The following is a 22,705-nucleotide window of genomic DNA, read 5'->3' as shown; positions in this document are numbered from 1 at the left end:
ATTGAATACTCATGTAACCGCATCACATTTTTGTGGTTACACGACTATTCAATAGTCCTTCGAGGCAGGACTGAGAGCCAGTGCACTCCTGGCCCCACTCCCAGGGAACCCTCTGCCATCCCCTGCTGCTGCCTCTCTATCGGGGCAGGAGTGCGAGGTGGCAGCAGCCCCTGAACACTGGGGGGTCCGAGCTCTCCGTGCTTATAAGTTAATTGTATAGTTGACTACACATTGACACCCCTAACTTAAATGCTACTTCTCTACATATATCTGCTGACCATGAACTTTAACATGACTGATTTCAAGAGTGATCAATTCACTTAATGTACTAAATATAAGGAAGGATTACCTGTGCTATCTGCATCCAGTGAGCAACCTCAGATTCAAGTCTAGAAACTTCATTGGACAATCTATTTATTTCTTGCTGGGACCAGATTACATCTCCAAAGTCCATGTCATCTCCTTGAAAACCTGAAGAATGATGTTTAACCACAGGAACAAAGGAAGCTGGTGTAGTGGTTGGCGGCATAACACCAGGTCCTAACTGTGCTGACTGAGCAGCTGACTGTAACTTTTGCAATTGTTCCTGCAGTGCATTCTGTCTAGCTTTTAGATGGCTGATTTCAACCTAAATATACAGAATATAGTACATGATTTTAGTATGAAGAAAATATCAAACTATATTCACTTTATCTTTTGTAAACAAATAAAATGTAAACCTCCTATTTGTATACTCATCTGACCTCATACTGAGGTCTCCTTATTCTTTCATTAGTAAAACAAAAATAAAAGGCATTTTCTCTCCAGCTCAATGGAGAGAATGTTCTTGATTGGCCTCTTTTACAAGAGCTTTGCTTTATAATTGCTTGCAAAAATTATTCCTATTACATGTAACAACTAATAAGCTAAACACACCATATAAGCAAAGAATAAGCACTGACCATTAAAAAGAATGCTTCCCTTGTAAATAAAGATTTTGGGATATTCAGCAGGCAACTATACCTAAATTCTATAGCAAGGCTTCCAAGTGCCAAGTCCCACAACACCATTAAATATAAAAAAATGGTGTTTTTTTAAATTAAAGATGAAAATAAAAAACAACCAGTACAGGTTTCCTCAAGTTATTTATTTTCATTTTGAAATTGAGTTTATTTTTATACTCCTGTTTTTCAATGTATTCAAAGTTTTGCATTTACAACATACTATATTATAAAAGTCACTCTTGGATAAAAGTATTTATACTAAGATACAGAATGGACAATATATTACAAATATCCAGATGTTGTTTTTCCACCCTCAATATGTCGTTTCCTATGCATGTACAAATCAAGAGTCTGTTCTTGCTCTCCTTGAAGTCACTGGGGATATGTCTAGACTGCATCCCTCTGTCGGCAGAGGGATGCAGATTAGACAGGTCGACATTGCAAATCAAGTGGGGATTTAAATATCCCGTGCTTAATTTGCAGAAAAAGTGGCTGCTGTTTTTGCTGACTCAGCACTGTGTCAGCAAAAAGCAACAGACTAGAGGGGGATCTATCGAGAAAAGAAAGCCTTTTTCGACAGATCCCTTATGCCTCCTGCAAGGATGTTTACAGGAAAAGACTCTCTCTCTCAACAGATCCCCCTTTAGATTGCCACCTTTTTTCCGACAAAGTGCTGAGTCAGCAAAAATGGCGGCTTTTTTTATGCAAATTAAGCACGGGCTATTTAAATCCCCGCTTCATTTGCAATGTCGACCTGCCTAATCTGCGTAATCCCTCCGCCAACAGAGGGATGCAGTCTAGACATACTCTGGGAGATCAGCACTGACTTCAGTGGGTGCATCATGTCTCAAAGACAGGCTTTAGCAGAAAGAATATTCTGTAAAAGCAAGTTTTATAAATATTTTCCTAATTTGGAAGACTAAAATCTCACTGTATACAGTTGCATACATAATGGGTTATTTTATATACCGAACAAGCCACTTTCCAGAGCTGTGACTGATAATTCTGTTCCACTCTAAGTCTACACATGTAACCAAATGAACATCTGAAAGAACAAGAAAAGAGACCTGCCTCCTTTTATCTATCCTTCCAAAAATTACGATTTAGAATTATAAAATGATTTTTAATAATATATGGTGATTAATATTCCCTGTTATTCCTTAGTGGTAATAAAATAGGGAGAAACTATGGCATCAGCCAAGACATTTCTGAGGCTAATTAGATCATTAGCTGTATTATACTGAGTCATCTGGCAGATTTAAGTGTAAACTGATGTGTGTTATGATTTGTATGCATTATGTTGGTAACTGAAACAATCTATACATTTATAAATGAGCAACAGCATAAATGGCAGGATGAACAATATTGTACTTTGTACCATGACGAACTGCTTGCCCTTCCTCTTTAGAGATTATATATTTACTGAAGACATACAGATATTAACTACCAGAAAAACAAACTTAATATAGCATATTTTTGTTAATAAACACAGATATATATTGCCTCAAATTGTATATGCTGCACTGTACCTCTCTTTGTTGCAGCTGATTGCGGTACTCTATGGACAACTGCTTTATCTGAAGCTCTGCTGCTTCATGCTTTTCTTCTAAATCACTGCAAACCTTTTTCAGTCTCTCATTCTAGAAAAGTGCAAAGCGACTATTAATAAACATAAAAACTAAATGTTATGTTTCTATGGAATTGGTAAATGGGAGAAAAATTAAAATAACCATGCTGCAGACTTTCCTTGTTCTCCTACTTCACTTTTTCAAACTTTAATGCCTCTTCATTTAAAATACTGCATATAAAAATGTGATACTGAGGGTGATACGCCAGAAATTACACCTTCTAAATTTGTTCTGATTTGTAGCCAGATCTTAAATGCAAACACAGCTATTCACAAAGCATCTATTTATCTCCTTATCAGTCAAAAATTTTGAAACTTACAATAAACCTGGACTTAAGACCATTACAGAGTCAGAGATTATTGTTACATTTCAAGGTCCTACTGTCCGACAAGAACAAAGTCAGAGTGATAAAGTCAATCAAAGCAGGGATGTAAGCGACTAGTCGACTATCCAATAAGCATAAGCTTATCGGATAGCCAACTAGTGATGTGACTAGTTGCTTCCCTCCTGCTTGCTGCCTCTATGGCTTAAAAGCCAGTTCCCATTAGCACTGTCTCCACAGGGGGGCAGGGGAGGTAGAGGCACAGCAGAAAACGGTGCAAATGGGGACTGAAGCAGTCTCCTCTCATGGTTCTGCTGCGATTTTGCTTTTGAAATGTACAAGAGTCCTGGCAAGGTTCTTGTACGTTTCAAAAGAAGCCCCACAGGCAGCATGGGGCCAGTGGGGGACTCCCCCACTAGCCCCACACTCCCTGCGGAGCTTCCACTTTTGGACAATAGTAAGAGCCCTGCTGGGCTCTTGCTACTGTTCAAGATGGAGGCACCCTTATCAACTAATTGAATAGTCAATGGAAATCCCATCAACTGTCTGATTAACTATTCTAAATTTAATATCCCTAGTAGGAAGAGGTGATAAATCTACAACACAGATATGTCCTGTGAGTCTTGCAATACCAGCAGATATTAGCAGCCTCAGAGACTAGCTATGGTTCTATACACAGCCCCTTTCTCTTTACAGGAGGCAGGGTCCACAGCTTAGTGAGCCACACTCATCACCAGGGCTTGACAATTTAGGTCATCTACTTGCCACAGGTTAGTAGATTATAGCCCGGCACCATGCCGCAGCGCGGTCTGCGCATGCGCAGCGTGCTGAACAGTGCGGCTGGTGAGCAGGGCTCGCCGCAGCTTGGCGAGCCCTGCTCATCACAGGCTAGTCCATGGTTTTGAGGTGAAAACACTTTGATAGTCCTGGTCTCCCTTCTTGAGACAGGCTGTGTGTTGGCATCAGGTAAGGTCTGGGGGGAACCCGGGCCCGTCCACTCCTCTGGATTTCAGCCCAGGGACCCTAAAGTAGCAGCAGAAGTCAAGGTTGTTTTCCTTCTGGCTTGGCAGCTTTTTCACTGGGCCACTTCTCCAAATAACCTTTCACAATCAGGAGTGCTGACCAGCACCTGGTGACTAAGGGCTTAATTCATGTACTTAGCTAAGGTGTTGGGCAGTCGGCCAATAACAATGCAGGTAGGAATTTCAAACTGGAAAAAAGGGGTTTTACTCTCTCTGTTCTTTGTTCGAAATCAGAGCAGTTTCTTCCAGGTATTAAGGGAGATGAGAGAAGCGTCTCTCTCCAAGAACGGACTTCTTACAATGAGTAAGTAGTGAAAAGTTTAGATTGTCAGGGTTTATTGTTTTCCTTGTTTGGAAACCATGTCTGAATTTTCTAAGGGTTTTTCTTTTTCTCTTTTGAAACTAAGCCTTACAGCCCAAGGGTTTCCCCTGAGAATCTATATCAAATGGTGGCTCTTTCCATCTAGCCAATTTACTATGCTTGCAACTGTAGTTTTGTTTTGATACTTAAAGATTCTTTATTTTTTCTAATTAACCATTATTGGTTGATTCTTGTGTCCTGGAAGGTCCGCCTGTGTGCATCTGACTGAGGGGTCAGCTACCAGAGACTGCAGCTTGGTTCTCTCTCGTCTCCCTTTGATACCTGGTAACCAGCTCTCAACACACACAACTTCTCCTTGTTCCTCCCTTTCTCCTTCCTGTCTGTCACTCTTTGTCTCCCCCTTCTTCCTTGTGTGGAAGAGCCCTTTTAAAGTGGCACTGCAGGCCTTAATTGGCTGCAGGTATTGAGTGACTTGCCTGAGGGAGCAATCTATTTAATTAGCCCCAGGTGTTTTCCTGCCTGGTTTTATAGCAGCAGGATCTAGTAGTTCATTCTGGAATGAGAAAACCAATTATCCACTGTCCTGTATCTCTGCCTTCCAGAGTGTGGCAGGCTGCTGGCAGTTCATACCCAAAAACATATCCGGCCTTCTGAATATGATGATGGATGGTCACCAAGCTGAAAAATTGGCATTTAAACTCCAATGTCATCTTCTTTTCTAGATTTTATCAGAGTGAGCATTTTTCAAATCATATTTCTAATGTGTAGAGACAATCGAAGTTACCCCAATCAGTGTATCTTTATTTCTTCTAATTATCTGCATTCCAGAATAGCTTACCTCCAATCTCTGCGTTGCATTAACACTTTCTATTTCTCTTAGCCTAGAATTGGATACTTGGTGTTCTGTTGGTGCATCTAAAAATTAAAAAAAAAATCTCAAATTTTGCTCATCTGAATTGGCTGTGACAGTTCCACAGGAAGACACGCAATATATATTCTCAGGTAAAGAGAAAAATAACCGAGTTTGGTGGTACTGACAAAAGTATTAGGGAATAAACTTTTGTGAGCTACAACTCACTTCATTAGATGCTGAAGGAGGAAAAAAAAAAGATAGAGAAGACAGTTTAACATTAGTGCTAATCAAATCAGAGTGGATGTGGCTCACCTCCAATGATGATGAGAAGTCTCAAAGGGGTAGCAGTGTTAGTCTCTAACTTTAAAAACAATGAGCAGTTCCATGGCACCTTAGAGACTAACAAATATATTGTATAATGAGCAAAAGTAGTTACCTGTCAACTGTAGGGCCAGTGTTAATGATGCTAATTGAGTCAGGCTGGATGTGTCCCATTCATAGCTTTTTGATATCTAAATCTGAATATCAAAAGCAGGGGAAATTGCTATTGTAGTATGTTAACCAATTAATATCTTTATTTAAGCACAAGTTGATAACATCAAATTTGTAAATGAACTCCAGTTTCCCTGTGGAATTGGGTAATAACATTCCTTTGTAGAAGAATGGCTACACTGTCAAGTAACTGCTTGTGCATTTATATATACTCTGCATTCTGTAATAACACTCCAACACATCTGATGAAGTGGGTTTTACCCATGAAAGCTCATGGTATAATATATTTGTTACTCAGAGATGAGAAGGTGAGAGTACCTGATTAGGAATTACTACTGTAAAATGAGAACCACTCAGTATGTCTATTTAAATCTTGGTTTAGGTGTAAAGAGGTTAAGGTAATATTTTAAAGTCTTTATTTGGTGAGATACATTTATGGAGTAATAATATGTATTAGTTGTTTTTTTCCTTTCTATCTTTTAAAACATTGTACAGATTACAACCTCGTCAATTCAGATTGTGGAATATCTTCCATTATTTATGCTTTTTTATAAATCTTGGAATCAACTGTTAAACTGTAAACTTATTTCTATTTCATTAGGACTAATATTCTGATCTCAAACCATTTAAATATTCAATGTTCTGTACCCTTTATAATTGTAAACACTTCAGTGAAATTACTCCTATCATATTTTTTGAAACACAAAATATAAATCCCATGTTGCCTCTAAATTTTTTGCCCACTTCTTTGAGCTTATTTCAATTTTGCTACACCTTTCTTGATGGGAGATAACCAAAATTAGAATAGCATAGTACTACAAATCAGGCCTGGGCAAAATACAGCCCATGGGCCACATCCAGCCTGCCAAGCCACAGGATCCGACTCGCAGAGGCAACAGGGAGCCCCAGGCAGGCTCCCTTACTCGTCCCAAATGCCACTCAGAACGCTGCTGCAGGGGCATTTTCTATTTAAAAACCTGAAAGGAGGGGGGGAAGATTCAGATGCTGTTCCTGCCCCCAGCGCAATCCCATTGGTTGGTTTCTTGTCAGAAACTGGTCAATGGGAGCTGCCTGTTTGAATAACAGGCAGCCATGAAGTACAACCCCCTTCTCCTGCTCAGTTACTCACTCAAGCACATGGCCAGGCAGGCAGAAACATTTTAAGTTCTGCAAGCCTTTAGCTCTGCAGGCAGGCTGGTAAATCTCTTGGCCAGAGCCTGCCTCTGACACCCCAGCCCCTCCCTTCCCCAACCCTCTGCCCCCCACTTCTGCCCTGCTACTTCACATATCCAGACCCTCTGCCCCACTCTTGCACCCATATCCCCTCCCACATCTGTGACCCCAATCTCCTGCCCAATATCACAATCCCCTCCTACCCTAGGTCACATCCAAAAATGTTGAACCCCAGTACAGGCAGTCCCCGGGTTACGTACAAGATTGGGACTGTAGGTTTGTTCTTAAGTTGAATCTGTATGTAAGTCAGAACTGGCGTCCAGATTCAGCCGCTGCTGAAACTGATCAGTTTCAACAGCGGCTGAATCTGGATGCCAGTTCTGACTTACATACAGATTCAACTTAAGAACCCCAGGCGTCCCCAAGTCAGCTGCTGCTGAAACTGATCAGCGGCTGATTCCAGGAAGCCGGGGGCAGAGCAACTCTGCCTCAGGCTTACTGTAGTCAGCCGCTGGTTAGTTTCAGCAGCGGCAGACTTGGGGATGCCTGGGGCAGAGCAGCTGGGGTGCTGCCGGGTTGGTCCAGTAGCGCCGAGGAGCGGCGCTGCGGGACCAACCCAGCAGCGCCCCAGCTGCTCCACCCTAGGCGTCGTGAGCAGAAAAGCCTGGTCTGCTGGGGGGGAGGGGACACTAGCTGCGCCCCCCTCCCCCCCCCCGAGCAGACCAGGGAGACGCGGAGCAAAGCCGCGGAGGACGTCCGCTGCGGGACAACCGCGGCGCGCCTGGGCTGTCCCACTGCGGGCGTCCTCTGAGGCTTTGCTCCCCGTCTCCTTGGTCTGCTGGTCAGACCAGGGAGACGGGGAGCAGCTTTTCTCGCCCCGGAGAACACGGGTGGCGGGACCGCGGTTCATCTGGGCATTCCGCAGCTCCCGTCCTCTGGGGCGAGAAAAGCCCCGTTCGTAACTGCGGATCCGACGTAAGTCCGATCCGCGTAACTCGGGGACTGCCTGTACTCTGCCCTAGGTCACAACTGCCTCCTTCACCCAAACTCCTTCTCAGATCCCATTCTCCTTCCTGCACCCAAACCCTTACCCCAAGTTCCCTTCTGTACTCAACCTCCATCCCAGGCTCTGAACCTCCTCCTTTAATACCATGGAAGAGTGCGGCCCTCAACCACTCTCCAAATTCTTGGGGTGGCTCCCCATCAAAAATTATTGCCCACTCCTGCTATAAACAAAGGTATATTGCTAGTAATATTTTCTACATGATTTTAACCCTTTTTAAAGCAATTCAGTATTTCATTTGCATTTTCCCTTATTGCAGTTGTGTGATGGGGGATCTTCCTCTTTACTGAGCACAATGTAAAATTCAGAGCTCACCTCTATATAACATATTTAGTCTATTTTGATCAGTTTGCACTACCTTACATTTATACAAATGTAATTTGTCATAATGTTACCAGTTCTATTTCCTACCCCAACTGTGTTTAAATTCAACTGGAACTGCTCACAGTTTTACCAAAATTAACTTAGGGCAATTGGGTAACGTGTTCTCTACCATTACCAAGGGTCAAATGTTATTGAAAATATCCTTCACTTCCATTAGCCCACTTCCCCCACAATATTTAAAATTTCCTTATGGCTGTTCACTTTGAGCTAGTTACACAAAGGGACTTAAGACAGCATGACACTGAATGTCATAACACCTAATTTCTAGGTACCTATAAAAATCACAACACTGATTCATAAAGACAGAGTTAGATACCAAGGCTCCCTAAACAACGCATAAGGCAACATAGGTCTACACTAATATTTTTGTTGGTAAAACTTTTGTCATTCAAGGGGTGTGAAAAAATACATTAATCAGGGGGTAAGTTTCATCAACAAAAGCATTGGCATGGATAATGCTATGTCAGAGGGAAATTCTCTCCTGCTGACACAGCTATCACCACTTGTTGCGATGGTGGTTTAATGATGCTGACAGGAGAGCTCTTGCTCTTTGGCAGAGGGCTACATGGGAGATCTTACTGCTGCACTGCTGCTATGGTACAGCTATGCCCTGCTTAGGTACCCAAGGTGTTTCTTGACTGAATGAGTTAAGCAGGCACCTAACTCCACACAAAATACCACCGACCTCATTATGATGTTTATCCCAGTGGTTAGAACACTCATCTGGCTTATGAGAGATCTAGGTTCAACTTTCCCCCACGGGCATCTGGTGCAGAGGGGTAAGGAGAGGTGGGAACCAGTCACAAGATCTTCCCAGCCTGGGGAAGAGCCATGGCAACCCCCTTTTGCCCCAGTCCCTGACCTTGCTCTGCTCCTATTCATCCTCTCCCAACTTCTCCTACTTGTGCCATCCTCCTCTTCCAATGCATATGAAGAAAAGACGGGTTGAAAGCCAGTGCCAGCAGTAGGAGTCCGCCCACACCAACAGAGCAAGTGGAGCTACCTGGCCCCAGGTTGTTTCGCTCCACTTCCCACAGGTGAGTGCAGGGTGGTCCTGCCCCTCCCTGAGCAACGCAGCTGGAGAAGAGCTGTGAGCTGGGGCTGTTACTCTGCTTGCCTGTCTCTATCAGTGAGTGGAGGAAGGCTGAAACCCCTGCTGCAAGCATACTCACATCCCACCCACTAGTTCCTCAGCCAGTTGCTGGCCAGTCCTTTGCCCATCCCACCAATGGCATTTGGGGGTACATGCCCCTCATACTCCTCACACATGTTGCCTATGACTGCCCCCTCTATTGACGGGGAGAGAAGATTTGAACAGAGGACTTCCCACATCCCAGATGAGTGTTCTAATTACTGGGATTAAAGTTGTAGAGTATGCAGCAGCAGCATCACCACCTCTCCTTCAGCTAGATTTTGATTAGAACCCTTACCCAAAGTGGTGGGCAGCCTCTGAACTCACCTACTGGAGTGGGCCCCCCTCCCCTCCACAAGATAGGGAAGTGAACACCTACCTTCTCCTCTTCATGAACTGCACCAGGGCTTAGGTGAGAGATAGGCATCTGCATGTCTAGAGCAGTGGTTCTCAAACTTTTTGGCCTGTGGCCAATCCCACTCAATATAGACATTTCTGCTGACCACCAGCTAAACACCCTTGATGACAAAATGGGTGCAGGATGGGATGAGTGGGTTTGGATCTGAGAGGGAGGTTGGGTCCAAGAGTGGGACAAAGGGAGGAGTCTGGTAGTGAGGGAGGCACAAAAATAGTCTGGGGGTGCAAGGTTCTGGCAGGAGGGTGCTTGGGGTCTGGGCATAAAGGTGATGGGGGGGGGTGCATTCCTGGCTCTGTGCTCACAGGCACTGCCCCCGCTGCTCCCATTTGCTATGATTCTGGCCAATGGCAGCAGCATTAGGGAAAGCTTTCAGGTGAGGGACGGGGAGCAGCATCATGCGGAGCTGCTTACTTCCCCTGCAAGGTGGATCCATCCTGTGAGGCTCTCCCCCCACAACAGGCAGCTGGTGCTCCAACCTCGCAGGGGGACCACATGGGGCTGTAGTACCAATACAGGGGCAAGGGAGCCCTTAGCCTGGGGCTCACCCGCAAGCTGGTCAGAGACCTCTAGTAGTCCCTGGACCACACTTTGAGAACCACTAGTCTAAAAGGAGGCAGGCACAGTGAACATACTCAAAAGTGGACACATAGGCACCAAGGAAACTTTTACTCTGAAATTTAGGTGCCTCCAGGATAGGGATGTTAAAATGGTTAACCAGTTAAATGACAGTGCTTAACCAATTAACTGCTTTGACTCCGGTCCTGCTGTCCAATCCCACTGCACTGCTGATGTCCCACTACGGATGTTAAATATCAGTTAACTGAATAGTTGAATAACCTCATGAATTCTTATCGGATACTCAACTACAGGCAGTCCCCAACTTACGTGGATCCGACTTATGTCGGATCCGCACTTATGAACGGGGCTCTCTCGCCCCGGAGCTCGCAGGCAGCGATCCACCACCTCGACCTCCGGGGCGAGAAAAGCTGCTCCCGGTGCCCCTGGTCTGCTGGAGACCGTCTCCAGCAGACCAGGGGCACCGGGAGCGAAGCTGCAGCAGCGGCGGGTTCCCGCGCTTCTGAGGCTTTGCTCTGGCTTTGCTGCTGCGGCTTTGCTCTCGGTGTCTCTGGTCTGCTGGGGACCGTCTCCAGCAGACCAGGGACACCGGGAGCGAAGCCGAAGCCACAGCCGCGGCGGGGTCCCGCGCCTCTGAGGTTTTGCCAGAGCAAAGCCTCAGAGGCACGGCACCCCGCTGCCGCTGCGGCTTTGCTCCCCGTGTCCCTGGTCTGCTGGGGAGGGGGAGGCGCAGCTAGTGTGCCCCCTCCCTCCCCAGCAGACCAGGCTTTTGTTGTGGACCCTGGGGCAGAGCAGCTGGGGCGCTGCCGGTTGGTCCTGCAGCGCCGCTCTGGGCACTACTGGACCAACCCGGCAGCACCCCAGCTGATCTGCCCCAGGCGTCCTGATTCAGCCGCTGCTGGTCAATTTCAATTTGCTCTGGCAAAACCTCAGAGGCGCGGGACCCCGCCGCGGCTGTGGCTTCGGCTTCGCTCCCGGTGTCCCTGGTCTGCTGGAGACCAGCACTGACTGACCAGCGCTGACTACAGAAAGCCCGAGGCAGAGTTGCTCTGCCCCAGGCTTCCTGGAATCAGCCGCTGATCAGTTTCAGCAGCAGCTAACTTGGGGACGCTTGGGGTTCTTAAGTCGGAACTGGCGTCAGCCGCTGCTGAAACTGATCAGTTTCAACCGCGGCTGAATCTAGATGCCAGTTCTGACTTACATACAGATTCAATTTAAGAAACCCAGGCATCCCCAAGACAGCTGCTGCTGAAACTGATCAGCGGCTGACTCCAGAAAGCCTGGGGCAGAGCAATTCTGCCCCGGGCTTCCTGGAGTCAGCCGCTGGTCAGTTTCAGCAGCAGCTGACTTGGGGACGCCTGGGGCAGAGCAGCTGGGGTGCTGCTGGGTTGCTCCAGTAGCGTGGCTCCTAGGTGCTACTGGAGCAACCCAGCAGCACCCCAGCTGCTCTGCCTCAGGCGTCCTGATTCAGCCGCTGCTGAAACTGACCAGCAGCAGCTGAATCAGGACGCCTGGGGCAGAGCAGCTGGGGTGCTGCCGGGTTGGTCCGGAGCGGCACTGCGGGACCAACCCGGCAGCCCCCAGATGCTCTACCCCAGGGGTAGGCAAGAAAAGCCTGGTCTGCTGGGGGGGGGGGCACTAGCTGCACCCCCCCCCCAGCAGACCAGGGAGACGGGGAGCAAAGCCGCTGAGCACGCCCACAGCGGGACCGCTGTGGGCGTGCTCCAAGGCTTTGCTCCTGTCCCCCTGGTCTGCTGGGGGGGGTCCATCAAAGCCGCTGGACCCCCCCAGCAGACCAGGGACACCAGAGCAAAGCCGCCGCCTGGGCGCCTGGTGTCCCTGGTCTGCTGGTGGGGTCCAGTGGCTTTGCTGGACCCCCCCAGCAGACCAGGGGGACAGGAGCAAAGTCGCCCAGGTGGCGGGAGTCCCGCTGCCTGGGCGGCTTTGCTCCGGGGCAAATGAGCAAAGCCGCCCAGGCAGCGGGACTCCTGCCACCTGGGCGGCTTTGCTCGGATGTCCCTGGTCTGCTGGGGGGGTCCAGCAGCTTTGCTGGACCTCCCCCCCCCCCCCCCCCCCCAGCAGACCAGGGAGACCGGGAGAAGCTTTTCTCGCCCCGGAGGACACGGGTGGCGACCCGCCGCCCGTGAGCTCCGGGGCGAGAAAAGCCCCGTTCGTAAGTGCGGATCCGACATAAGTCGGATCCGTGTAAGTCGGGGACTGCCTGTAGTCCCTGGAGGTGGGCCAGCAGCCAGTGCACTCCTGCCCCACTCCCAGGCAGCCCCCTGACACTCTGCACTGTTGCCTCTGTATCAGAGGCAGCAGCACAGCTTGCCAGGCATGAGCTGGTCTGTGAGGGAAGTCAGTTTAAAAACCAGCTCCCCTCACGAATCATCTGCCTGTTGCCCCACGCTGCTGCCTCTGATACCATTCTGGCACGAGTTGGAACTGAGCCAGGCTGCCTGCCTGACTCTTAATAAACTTTAAATGCAGAGCTGCAGCAGGGGTAGGTCCTGGACGCAGCACAAGCAAGGACTGAGCCAGGCTGCTAGCCAGCCTGCTAAAAAATTTACCGGAAAGGGGAGTGGCTTATCGGTTAATTGACTGCACTTTTATCCCTATGTTCCACCACACTGTGGGGCACTGCCACCCAGCCTCTCTGTGGCCAGAGTGCCTTTGGGAATCTAATTCTATGTGACTGTTTCTTATTGCTGAATAAACTTTTAATCCAAACCAGGACTTTGTTCCTTTACACAATGCTTTCTTGTTTTTCTTAATACTCCCACGTGATGGTTTGCATTAAAATCAAATACGTTATGTCCAATGGGTCACTTTTTTGCACTTTTATTAACTTTTCCAAGGACAAATATGAAAGGCAGATTTTCCTTAACACAAGCAAATCTGAGTTGACCATATGATATATTTAATACAACATCATAATACTGTACTCTGTCCTTAGACAATATGATTAGTTTCCCTAGAAAACAGATAAAGTTCACCACTGTACCACAATTTATCTTGGATCCCCTTTTTTAGCAACCAGACACAACATTAAAGCTTTCTCTTACTACAGAACAGTCATTGCTTTTAAAAGATGTACAGGTCAGGCCTCTTGTTTCACACTTTACATCTTTCAAAACTCAAACAATGTTGGGTGATTTGCTGCATTTGCAATCTTCTACCTGATGTTTAACAATTGATGATGAGAGTTTCCACTGGCTCAAGTATTTGAAACTACACTTCTATGTCTATAAAATAGCTAATTAAGATATTAAGGAAAGCTATATATTCCACAAGAATTGTTATGCACAAGATTGGAAGTCAAGAGATGGTCAAATGTAAGAGATGTGATTGTCTTGTAAGGGATGCAAATGGATTTATATGGCAAGGAAAGGAATGAGATGATAAAAAATGTTCCGTATGCAGTACCTGAACATCTTTACTAAAAGAGAACAGCTCATAAACAGCACTGGAACCTACTCTCTCTCTAGAAGTAAGTCTACTAACTCACAGAACAATACATTTGACAAAGTCTCATTATAATACTCCTGCAAAGACAAAAACGGAAATTCAAGAGTTCACTATGATCAATGAGATCGAGCACATTTGGGGAGTAAACCACACAACATGCTTTTCATTTCTGGGTCCAGAAGAGTTTGCTTGCAGTACACTGTTTATTATTCATCTTTTTTTGAAGGGAAAAGCCAATATATCAAATTACTAGATAGTTTAGCATCCTTCACACAAATGGGAATTTGAGAACAGGATATCTCAGATTTAATAAACATTTCACATTTTATTAGTGCAATTATTTCAACATTCTAGATGAAAAAACAACTCAGATCTTAGAAGTAGGGTATTGACTTTATAGTGCTGTCACAGGCATCACTTATTGCAGAATACAGCTAATGTGGGAGCATAAGTTACTAGAAGCAGTTCAGATCAGCATCCAAAGTACAGTGGAAGTCAGCTTTTGTGACTGATATCATTTCCACTTTTTTCTTGAGATCTACATACCTAGGATTTTCTATCAACATGACAAAAGAATATTAAGAGAAAAATCAAATGAGTATGTTCGCACGTGTAACCTCTGTAAACAGGAGATTTACACGACTAGAAAGGAGAATTTTTGTCCCTTTTCAGGAAAGCACTACTTGCATTGACATTGGGTATCTAGATATATACAGACTGACCCGACCCCTACTGCCAATCATAGCCACTATCTGGTTCTAGATGTAAGCAGAGTTTGAATGAGTATTCCTCTGGTAGCTAGCTGTGAAAGGGAGAGACTTCAGAAGGGGAATGAGGAGAATAGGTGGTATGCTGGTGCAGACTCTGTCCGCAGCAGGTTCCTCCCCCCCCCCCGCAAACAGGAGCTGCTCTGTGGAATGCAGGTGCAGCCTCTGTCCGCGGGGGCGCTCGGGTCCTCCTGTGGACAGGGGATACAGGAGCAACCTCTCTCCATAGGGATCTCAGGCCCCCTGCGGACAGGGGCTGCTGCCACCTTGTGCTGCTGGCAGGCAAGAGGCAGTCTGTGCTGGGAGCCAATTTTTAAACGAGCTACCCTCGTGGACCAGCTCCGCCTGCCACCCCGTGCTGCCGCCTCTGATATGGAGGCAGCAACTCAGGGTGCTCCCTGGAGTTGGGCTGGAAGCACACTAGCTGCTGTCCCCACCCCCAGGGAGTATTTTAGTAACTGTGTAACTGCTAAAAATTGTTGTGTTGATACAATTACTAAAATACATGACATCTAACATCCCTAACGTTTACATTAACATTACTTTGTCTAGAATGATATCTAGCAGCTAGAGGAGGGGTCTCCAACCTTTTTAAGCATGAGATCACTTTTTGAATTTAAATGCAATCCAGGATCTACCTCAAACCCAAACACCCTTGGCCCACCCCTTCCCTCAGGCTCCGCCCCTGCTTACTCCATCCTCCCTCCCTCACGTTTATCAGGCTAGGGGCAAAAAGCTGGAATGTGGAAGAAGGGGATGCTGATTCTGTTCTTGGGCTAAGGGATTTGGAGTGTGGGAGGAGTTCTCAGCTGAGCCTGGGGCATGGAGTTGAGGTGCAAGATGGGTGCAGGCTCCAGGAGGGAGTTTGGGTGCAGGGAGACTCAGGGCTAGGGCCAGGATTTGGGATGCAGGAGGGGTTCAGGGCTGGGGTTTGGAATGCAGGCTCCAGCTGGGCACAGATGGCATCTGGGTGGTGGGGAATAAGTCAGGCTTACCCCTATTCTGGCCCTGCACCACTCCCAAAAGCGGCCAGTAATCTCTCTCCATCCCAGCCTCCCCCCCCCCCCTCCACCTCAGTGGAGATGAGGTACAGGGTAAGGGAAAGGGCACCTAGACATCAGCATCAACAGGCTCGGGGGAGGAGGGAGGAGAAGAACAGCTCCAGGGCAAAGGGCAGAAACAGCACTGAGACGGGCAGACAAAGTGCCAGCACTTGATAGCCTCCCGGCCAAACCAGTCAGGATCACCTGTGAAAGGCTCCAAGATCTAACAGTAGATCCTGATCTACTGGTTGGTGACCATTGAGCTAGAGCTAAGCTGCTCAAAGTGACAAAAGTATCCACGGCAAGAGAAGTGGACTCTCCCTAAACCTTCGCACCCCATAACAACGGGGGGGAGGGGAGGTCTGATTTAACCTTTTCCTCTATTTTTCTTCAAAGACAGAGCTAAATAGGCTCAATTTGTAGCCTTTTGTTATTGTAAGTGGTCAAAAGAGCTGATAATCATTGTCGTGAGATTATGTTTCTGCACATCCTAAACTGAAAATCTCAGAGCTGGGGCAAACCTTAACAGGTTTGTAAAGGTCACAGCAGAGAGGCAGGTGGCAGAAGGTGACTAGTAAGGAACAGTGGCTAGTAGGGTGAATGGAGGGGGAAAAGTGGGTTTCCCCTGGGGACGAATGAGTGGCTGGCGTGGCGGCCAGCCAGAGCAAGTGCTCAGATGGTGGAGCAAGTAAAGTGTTTTCTTCCCTGAGTAAACTCACATGATGTGGGGTCTTCACTGACCAAGGACAACCACTGTGAGCAAGGTATGGTGAGAATGCAGTGAGGGGCACAGAAAAAGAACTTTTGGTTGTCAATCTCAATAACATGAGGCAGAAGGCACTGCCCCATTAACGCTGAGGGGGTTGTCCTGGTCAGAGTTTTATCATTATGAATTCTAAATGGGGCATTTTCCCTAATTAACTTCCCTCCCTTCATCAAATGTTTATTTTCTATGCAAGTAGTAAAGTTCTGCCTATCAGAGAAAGCTGGGTTGATGTGTAATTTTCCCAAGTTACTGGGCAGGGGCTTGAGCCATAGATACTGAACCCAATCCTGGCTGCTGCCAGCTCCATTTGGCAAAAGGTAACAAATATTTATGGAAAGAATTCTCACTGAGCTGAAACACCACATTTCCAAAGGCATTGTTAACTATATTAATTTATAAAAACAAGGATTGGTCCAGTAGCACCTCAGAGACTAATAAGACCACTTGTTTTAAGTTACAGACTAACATCGCCTAATAAACCATCTTGTTAGTCTTTAAAGTGCTGCATAGTCCTGTCTTTTGTTTCATGGTTACGTCTATGAGTATATTTATGTATGTATATTTTCATTATGTTAGGAAGATAAACTATAACAGGAAAAGTCAAAAGTTTAGTTTATAAATCTTAAATGCCTTGGAAAAGTTAAAAATACTAACACAAAGTCAGAATTAAAACTGTGTTTTTGTCATTGAACTGATCATTTTGCTTTCACATTGCATCCCTTTTATTTCTCATCTCTTTTAATCATTTTAAATTGTAAGCTCTTTCAGACAACAACTTCATTTTCGTATTTGTTGTATGTAATACAAGAGGCTCCAGTTTTGATTGGATTCTTTGAGCATTACTCTAAAATAAATAAAAAAGTTCCAACTCTATTAAAACTTTGCCTGGGTGTCCACGTCACATTTAGAATCACATACATATGTGGAAAACACTGAACTTGCAACTAGGGTGCAGTTTTACAAAACTTCCTCCTTCTAAATGGCACAGATCAAGCCAAACTATAGATAAACTGAATAAACAAAGATATAACCAAAGAATGATATGCTTTCACTCCTAATCAACCAAGTACCCTAATACATATCCAACAATTCAGGACAACAAAACAAGAGCGGGAACTAGACACACTTCAATAACTTTTTCAATATATACCTCTAAATAAGTTTATGTATACATGGTTTGCTTTGCTAAGTTTGTTCTCCATAGAGCCCACATAGTGTGGTCTGTACAGATTAAGAACCCGAGGGGAAAAAATGGAGAGAGCATATAGCTCCTCCAGAAAAAAACAGAGGGGCAAAATTTGGTTGTTCTGATCAGCAGGAAACATCTTTTTATTATTTATTATTACTTATTTTATTATTTATTATTTTTAAAAAAGGGAAAACAGAGGTAGCAATTCTCTCTTTAGACTGATATGTTCCAGTAAGACACTGAAAATCTCAGTCATGTTTATCTCTACATTCAAGTGGTCTTGCAGGGCCCAGTCCTAAATAAACCTTTTCCCCACTGATAACTAAAAGATGTAGCAACTGTTATTCATTATCATTAATACCCTAGCAGATGAGTACATGGTACTTAACAGATGAGTACATGGTACTTAACAGATGAGTACATGGTACTTAACAGCCATATAAAGCATTACAGCCCATAGAGCTGAAGAAGCCCATGAAAGCTCATGCCACCATCTAAATGCTTTGTTAGTCTCTAAAGTGCTACAAGACTATTTGTTGTTTTTTAAGGTTTAGCCCATAGAGCTGACAATCCTTCCCCATCGCCCAGTTCCCCCCAATACACACCGGCCCTCTCTTACCTCCTACTTCCTCGGTGCCCTCCAGCAGGATGTCTTTGGTGAAACTGGAGATCTGGCCACTGAGGGAGGACAAGCTGCCACCCACCTGCCCCAGGGACTGGCCCAGCCCCGAGCCCAAGCCCCCTAACCAGGACGCCATCGCTGCTGCTGCTGAACAGGCCCCAACACACGGTCCTCAGAGCTGGCCGGAGGCCTCCACACGGGAGCAGCCCGGCCCCGGCTCGCTGCCTCCTGCGGGCGCTGGGCAGCCTGCTCGGAGCCGGCTCCTGCTACCAAGCCCGCTCAGCAAAGACCAGTGCCAGCAGGCGCCTAGGGAAGGAGTCCCAGTGCACCGGCCATTATTCCCGCCCGGCGCTGACCGCGGCGTCAGCGGCTCCTCCCGGCTGCTTTAGGCGCTGCCACCTCGACGGCAGCCATGACAGCTCCGAGCCCACACAGACGCCCCGCATAACCATAGAGATTCGCTGCGTAAGCCTAGAGCGGCACCTCGACTACTGGAACGTGTACAAGGCAGCAAAGGCGCTCGGGATAGCGGCGGCCGAGCAGCGTGTGTCCACTGGTGTTAGGAGAGTAGCACGCAGGTTCCGCCGGAGCCTTTGCTTCATCGGCTCCGACAGTCCGCCAGGGCCACTGCCGCCGCGCCACACAGATGTGGCCGCTCGGCCGGGGTGTCCCATTTCACCTGCGGCCGGCCGGCTGCTCTCCCTTGCGGGCCCTCTCCGCCAGCTCCACGCGGACCCGATCCCTGGGGAGCCCCGCCAGCTCCACGCGGACCCGATCCCTGGGGAGCCCCGCCAGCTCCACACGGACCCGATCCCTGGGGAGCCCCGCCAGCTCCACACGGACCCGATCCCTGGGGAGCTCCTCCCGCCCCGCCAGCTCCACGCGGACCCGATCCCTGGGGAGCCCCTCCCGCCCCGCCAGCTCCACGCGAACCCGATCCCTGGGGAGCCCCTCCCGCCCCGCCAGCTCCACGCGGACCCGATCCCTGGGGAGTCCCTCCCGCCCCGCCAGCTCCACGCGGACCCGATCCCTGGGGAGTCCCTCCCGCCCCGCCAGCTCCACGCGGACCCGATCCCTGGGGAGTCCCTCCCGCCCCGCCAGCTCCACGCGGACCCGATCCCTGGGGAGCTCCTCCCGCCCCGCCAGCTCCACGCGGACCCGATCCCTGGGGAGCCCCTCCCGCCCCGCCAGCTCCACGCGGACCCGATCCCTGGGGAGTCCCTCCCGCCCCGCCAGCTCCACGCGGACCCGATCCCTGGGGAGTCCCTCCCGCCCCGCCAGCTCCACGCGGACCCGATCCCTGGGGAGCTCCTCCCGCCCCGCCAGCTCCACGCGGACCCGATCCCTGGGGAGCCCCTCCCGCCCCGCCAGCTCCACGCGGACCCGATCCCTGGGGAGCCCCTCCCGCCCTACCAGCTCCACGCGGACCCGATCCCTGGGGACCCCCTCCCGCCCTACCAGCTCCACGCGGACCCGATCCCTGGGGAGCTCCTCCCGCCCCGCCAGCTCCACGCGGACCCGATCCCTGGGGACCCCCTCCCGCCCCGCCAGCTCCACGCGGACCCGATCCCTGGGGAGCCCCTCCCGCCCCGCCAGCTCCACGCGGACCCGATCCCTGGGGACCCCCTCCCGCTCCGCCAGCTCCACGCGGACCCGATCCCTGGGGAGCCCCTCCCGCCCCGCCAGCCCCACGCGGACCCGATCCCTGGGGACCCCCTCCCGCCCTGCCAGCTCCACGCGGACCCGATCCCTGGGGAGTCCCTCCCGCCCCGCCAGCTCCACGCGGACCCGATCCCTGGGGAGCTCCTCCCGCCCTACCAGCTCCACGCGGACCCGATCCCTGGGGAGCTCCTCCCGCCCTACCAGCTCCACGCGGACCCGATCCCTGGGGACCCCCTCCCGCCCCGCCAGCTCCACGCGGACCCGATCCCTGGGGAGCCCCTCACGCCCCGCCAGCTCCACGCGGACCCGATTCCTGGGGAGCCCCTCCCGCCCTACCAGCTCCACGCGGACCCGATCCCTGGGGAGCTCCTCCCGCCCCACCAGCTCCACGCGGACCCGATCCCTGGGGAGCTCCTCCCGCCCCACCAGCTCCACGCGGACCCGATCCCTGGGGACCCCCTCCCGCCCCGCCAGCTCCACGCGGACCCGATCCCTGGGGAGCCCCTCCCGCCCTGCCAGCTCCACGCGGACCCGCTCCCTGGGGACCCCCTCCCGCCCTGCCAGCTCCACGCGGACCCGATCCCTGGGGACCCCCTCCCGCCCTGCCAGCTCCACGCGGACCCGATCCCTGGGGACCCCCTCCCGCCCCGCCAGCTCCACGCGGACCCGATCCCTGGGGAGCCCCTCCCGCCCCGCCAGCTCCACGCGGACCCGATCCCTGGGGACCCCCTCCCGCCCCGCCAGCTCCACGCAGACCTGATCCCTGGGGACCTCCCTCCCGCCCCGCCAGCTCCACGCGGACCCGATCCCTGGGGACCCCCTCCCGCCCCGCCAGCTCCACACGGACCCGATCCCTGGGGACCCCCTCCCGCCCCACCAGCTCCACGCAGACCTGATCCCTGGGGACCCCCTCCCGCCCTGCCAGCTCCACACGGACCTGATCCCTGGGGACCCCCCTCCCGCCCTGCCAGCTCCACACGGACCTGATCCCTGGGGACCCCCCTCCCGCCCTGCCAGCTCCACACGGACCCGATCCCTGGGTACCCCTCTACCGCCCTGCCAGCTACACATGGACCCGATCCCTGGGGACCCCCCTCCCGCCCCGCCAGCTACACACGGACCCGATCCGTGGGGAGTTGAGCCCCTGCCCATGGTCAGTTCTGCACAGACCTCGCTCCTGTGGTATCCCATAGCCCAGAGGTGGGGAGGCTCAGGGGCCAGATGTGGCCCCCACCTTGCCTGGATCCAGACCCTGAGTCTCAGCATTGGAAAGCCCAAAGCTGGCGTTTCAGCCACCCACTCACAGGGCTGGAGCACACAAAATCTCCCCTTCAGGCTCTCGTATGTGAGTGGAATGTTGGGAGTGTCTCCTTCTCAGTCAGGGGCTTCTCACTTTGTTTCTTACTTGTGTGTGGCCTGGACTAATTTTTCTGTGGGTCAGTGGCCGTGACCCAAAAAAGGTTCCCCACCTCTGCCCCAGCCCCTCACACTCTTACCAGTCACACACAGACAGATTCCCTGAGCCACTCTCAGCCTGCTAACTACACACAGGTATTGGCCTCTGGGAGTTCCTCATCCTTCTCACATGGCAGCAGCTACACACAAACACACAGAACATCCCCCAATAATTTTTGCATAAAGCTCATAACTTCTATTTAAGATCTAGAATAGCCTTTAAAACGGGTGGGGAACCTTTTCTGAATCAGGGCTGTACACAAGTGAGAAGAAAAAAAAAAACCAAACAAAAAACCTCACTGGCATAGCCCCTGAGAAGGAGACATTCACCACATTCCCCTCGTACACCAGAGGCTAGGAAGAGCCAAGCTAATATATTTTGTGTGTTCTAGCCCCATGGTTGGGTGGCAAGGATCTGGAATTCCAGCATAGTCTTCCCAATGCTATGGGGAGCCCTGAACCTCGGGGGCTGGATAAAGGCAAGTTGAGCTGCATGTGGCCCCCAGGTCTGAGATTCCTCACCCCTGCTTTAAAATATTCACTCTTCACTTAAATACTTCAAGTGATGGAGAATCCACCACATCTCTAGATAATTGTTCCAATAGTTACCCTCACCATTAAAAATGTGCACCTGAATAGGTTGAATATTCAAAGCTTCAGCTTCCAACCACTGGATCTCATGTCCTTCTCTGCTAGATTAAAGAGCTATCTCCGCTCAAAGATCTTTTCCCCATGTATAATGTGTCATATCATGATCAAGTTGCCTATTAATCTTAGACAAAATCAAGATTGGGCTTTTTAGATCTCTCACTATATGATTTTTAGAATTCAGCTCCTTCCTGTATCTCTTTTCTGAACCTTTTCTGGTTTTCAACATCCTTTTTGAAGTTTGAATGGACCCTAGTACTGACAGTATTCTAGTGAGAATCTCCATAATGCTGCATGCAGAGCTAATATTTTCCTGCTTTTACATCCAAGGACTGGATTAACTCTCTTAGCTACAGCATAGCACTGAGAGGTCGGATTCAGTTGGTTAGCTGTTGTGACCCCTAAAATTAGTCTTTTGTGTTCAAGGACACAGTCCCCATCTGATAACTGTGATCTCCATTCTTTGCTCCTAGATTTATGACTTTCATTTTATGATGTTAAATCATGTGTTATTCATTTAGCAGCCCATATTGCTGATTTTGAAAGTACAGAGTAATTACCGTATTTTCCGGCGTATAAGGCGACTGGGCGTATAAGACGACCCCCTAATTTTCCAGTTAAAACATAGGTTTTGGCCTATACTCGCCGTATAAGACTACCCCCCCTTCCGAGGCAACACCATTTAATAACACCAGCCCGCTGGATGTGCCCTAATAC

General features: G+C 49.4%; 1 protein-coding gene across 2 annotated transcripts in view; it reads right to left on the bottom strand.

Moving 5' to 3' along the window:
- The window catches only part of TRIP11 (thyroid hormone receptor interactor 11), an 85,373-nt gene extending 66,692 nt beyond the window's left edge, over positions 1-18,681 (bottom strand). For both annotated transcript variants that reach the window (XM_075926705.2, XM_014578874.4), the window contains exons 1-4: positions 18,221-18,681; positions 5,116-5,192; positions 2,513-2,623; positions 350-628 (exon numbers count right to left, since the gene is read on the bottom strand). In XM_075926705.2, the coding sequence (XP_075782820.2) occupies positions 350-628; positions 2,513-2,623; positions 5,116-5,192; positions 18,221-18,359 (606 nt within the window). In that variant the 5' untranslated portion in view covers positions 18,360-18,681. The remainder of the gene's footprint in view (positions 1-349; positions 629-2,512; positions 2,624-5,115; positions 5,193-18,220) is intronic.
- Positions 18,682-22,705: the final 4,024 nt, after the last annotated feature.

This window comes from Pelodiscus sinensis, chromosome 5 (assembly GCF_052426305.1).
Source record: "Pelodiscus sinensis isolate ZL-2025 chromosome 5, ASM5242630v1, whole genome shotgun sequence".
NCBI classification, from domain to species: Eukaryota; Metazoa; Chordata; order Testudines; family Trionychidae; genus Pelodiscus; species Pelodiscus sinensis.
This window is presented reverse-complemented; position numbering and strand designations above follow the sequence as displayed.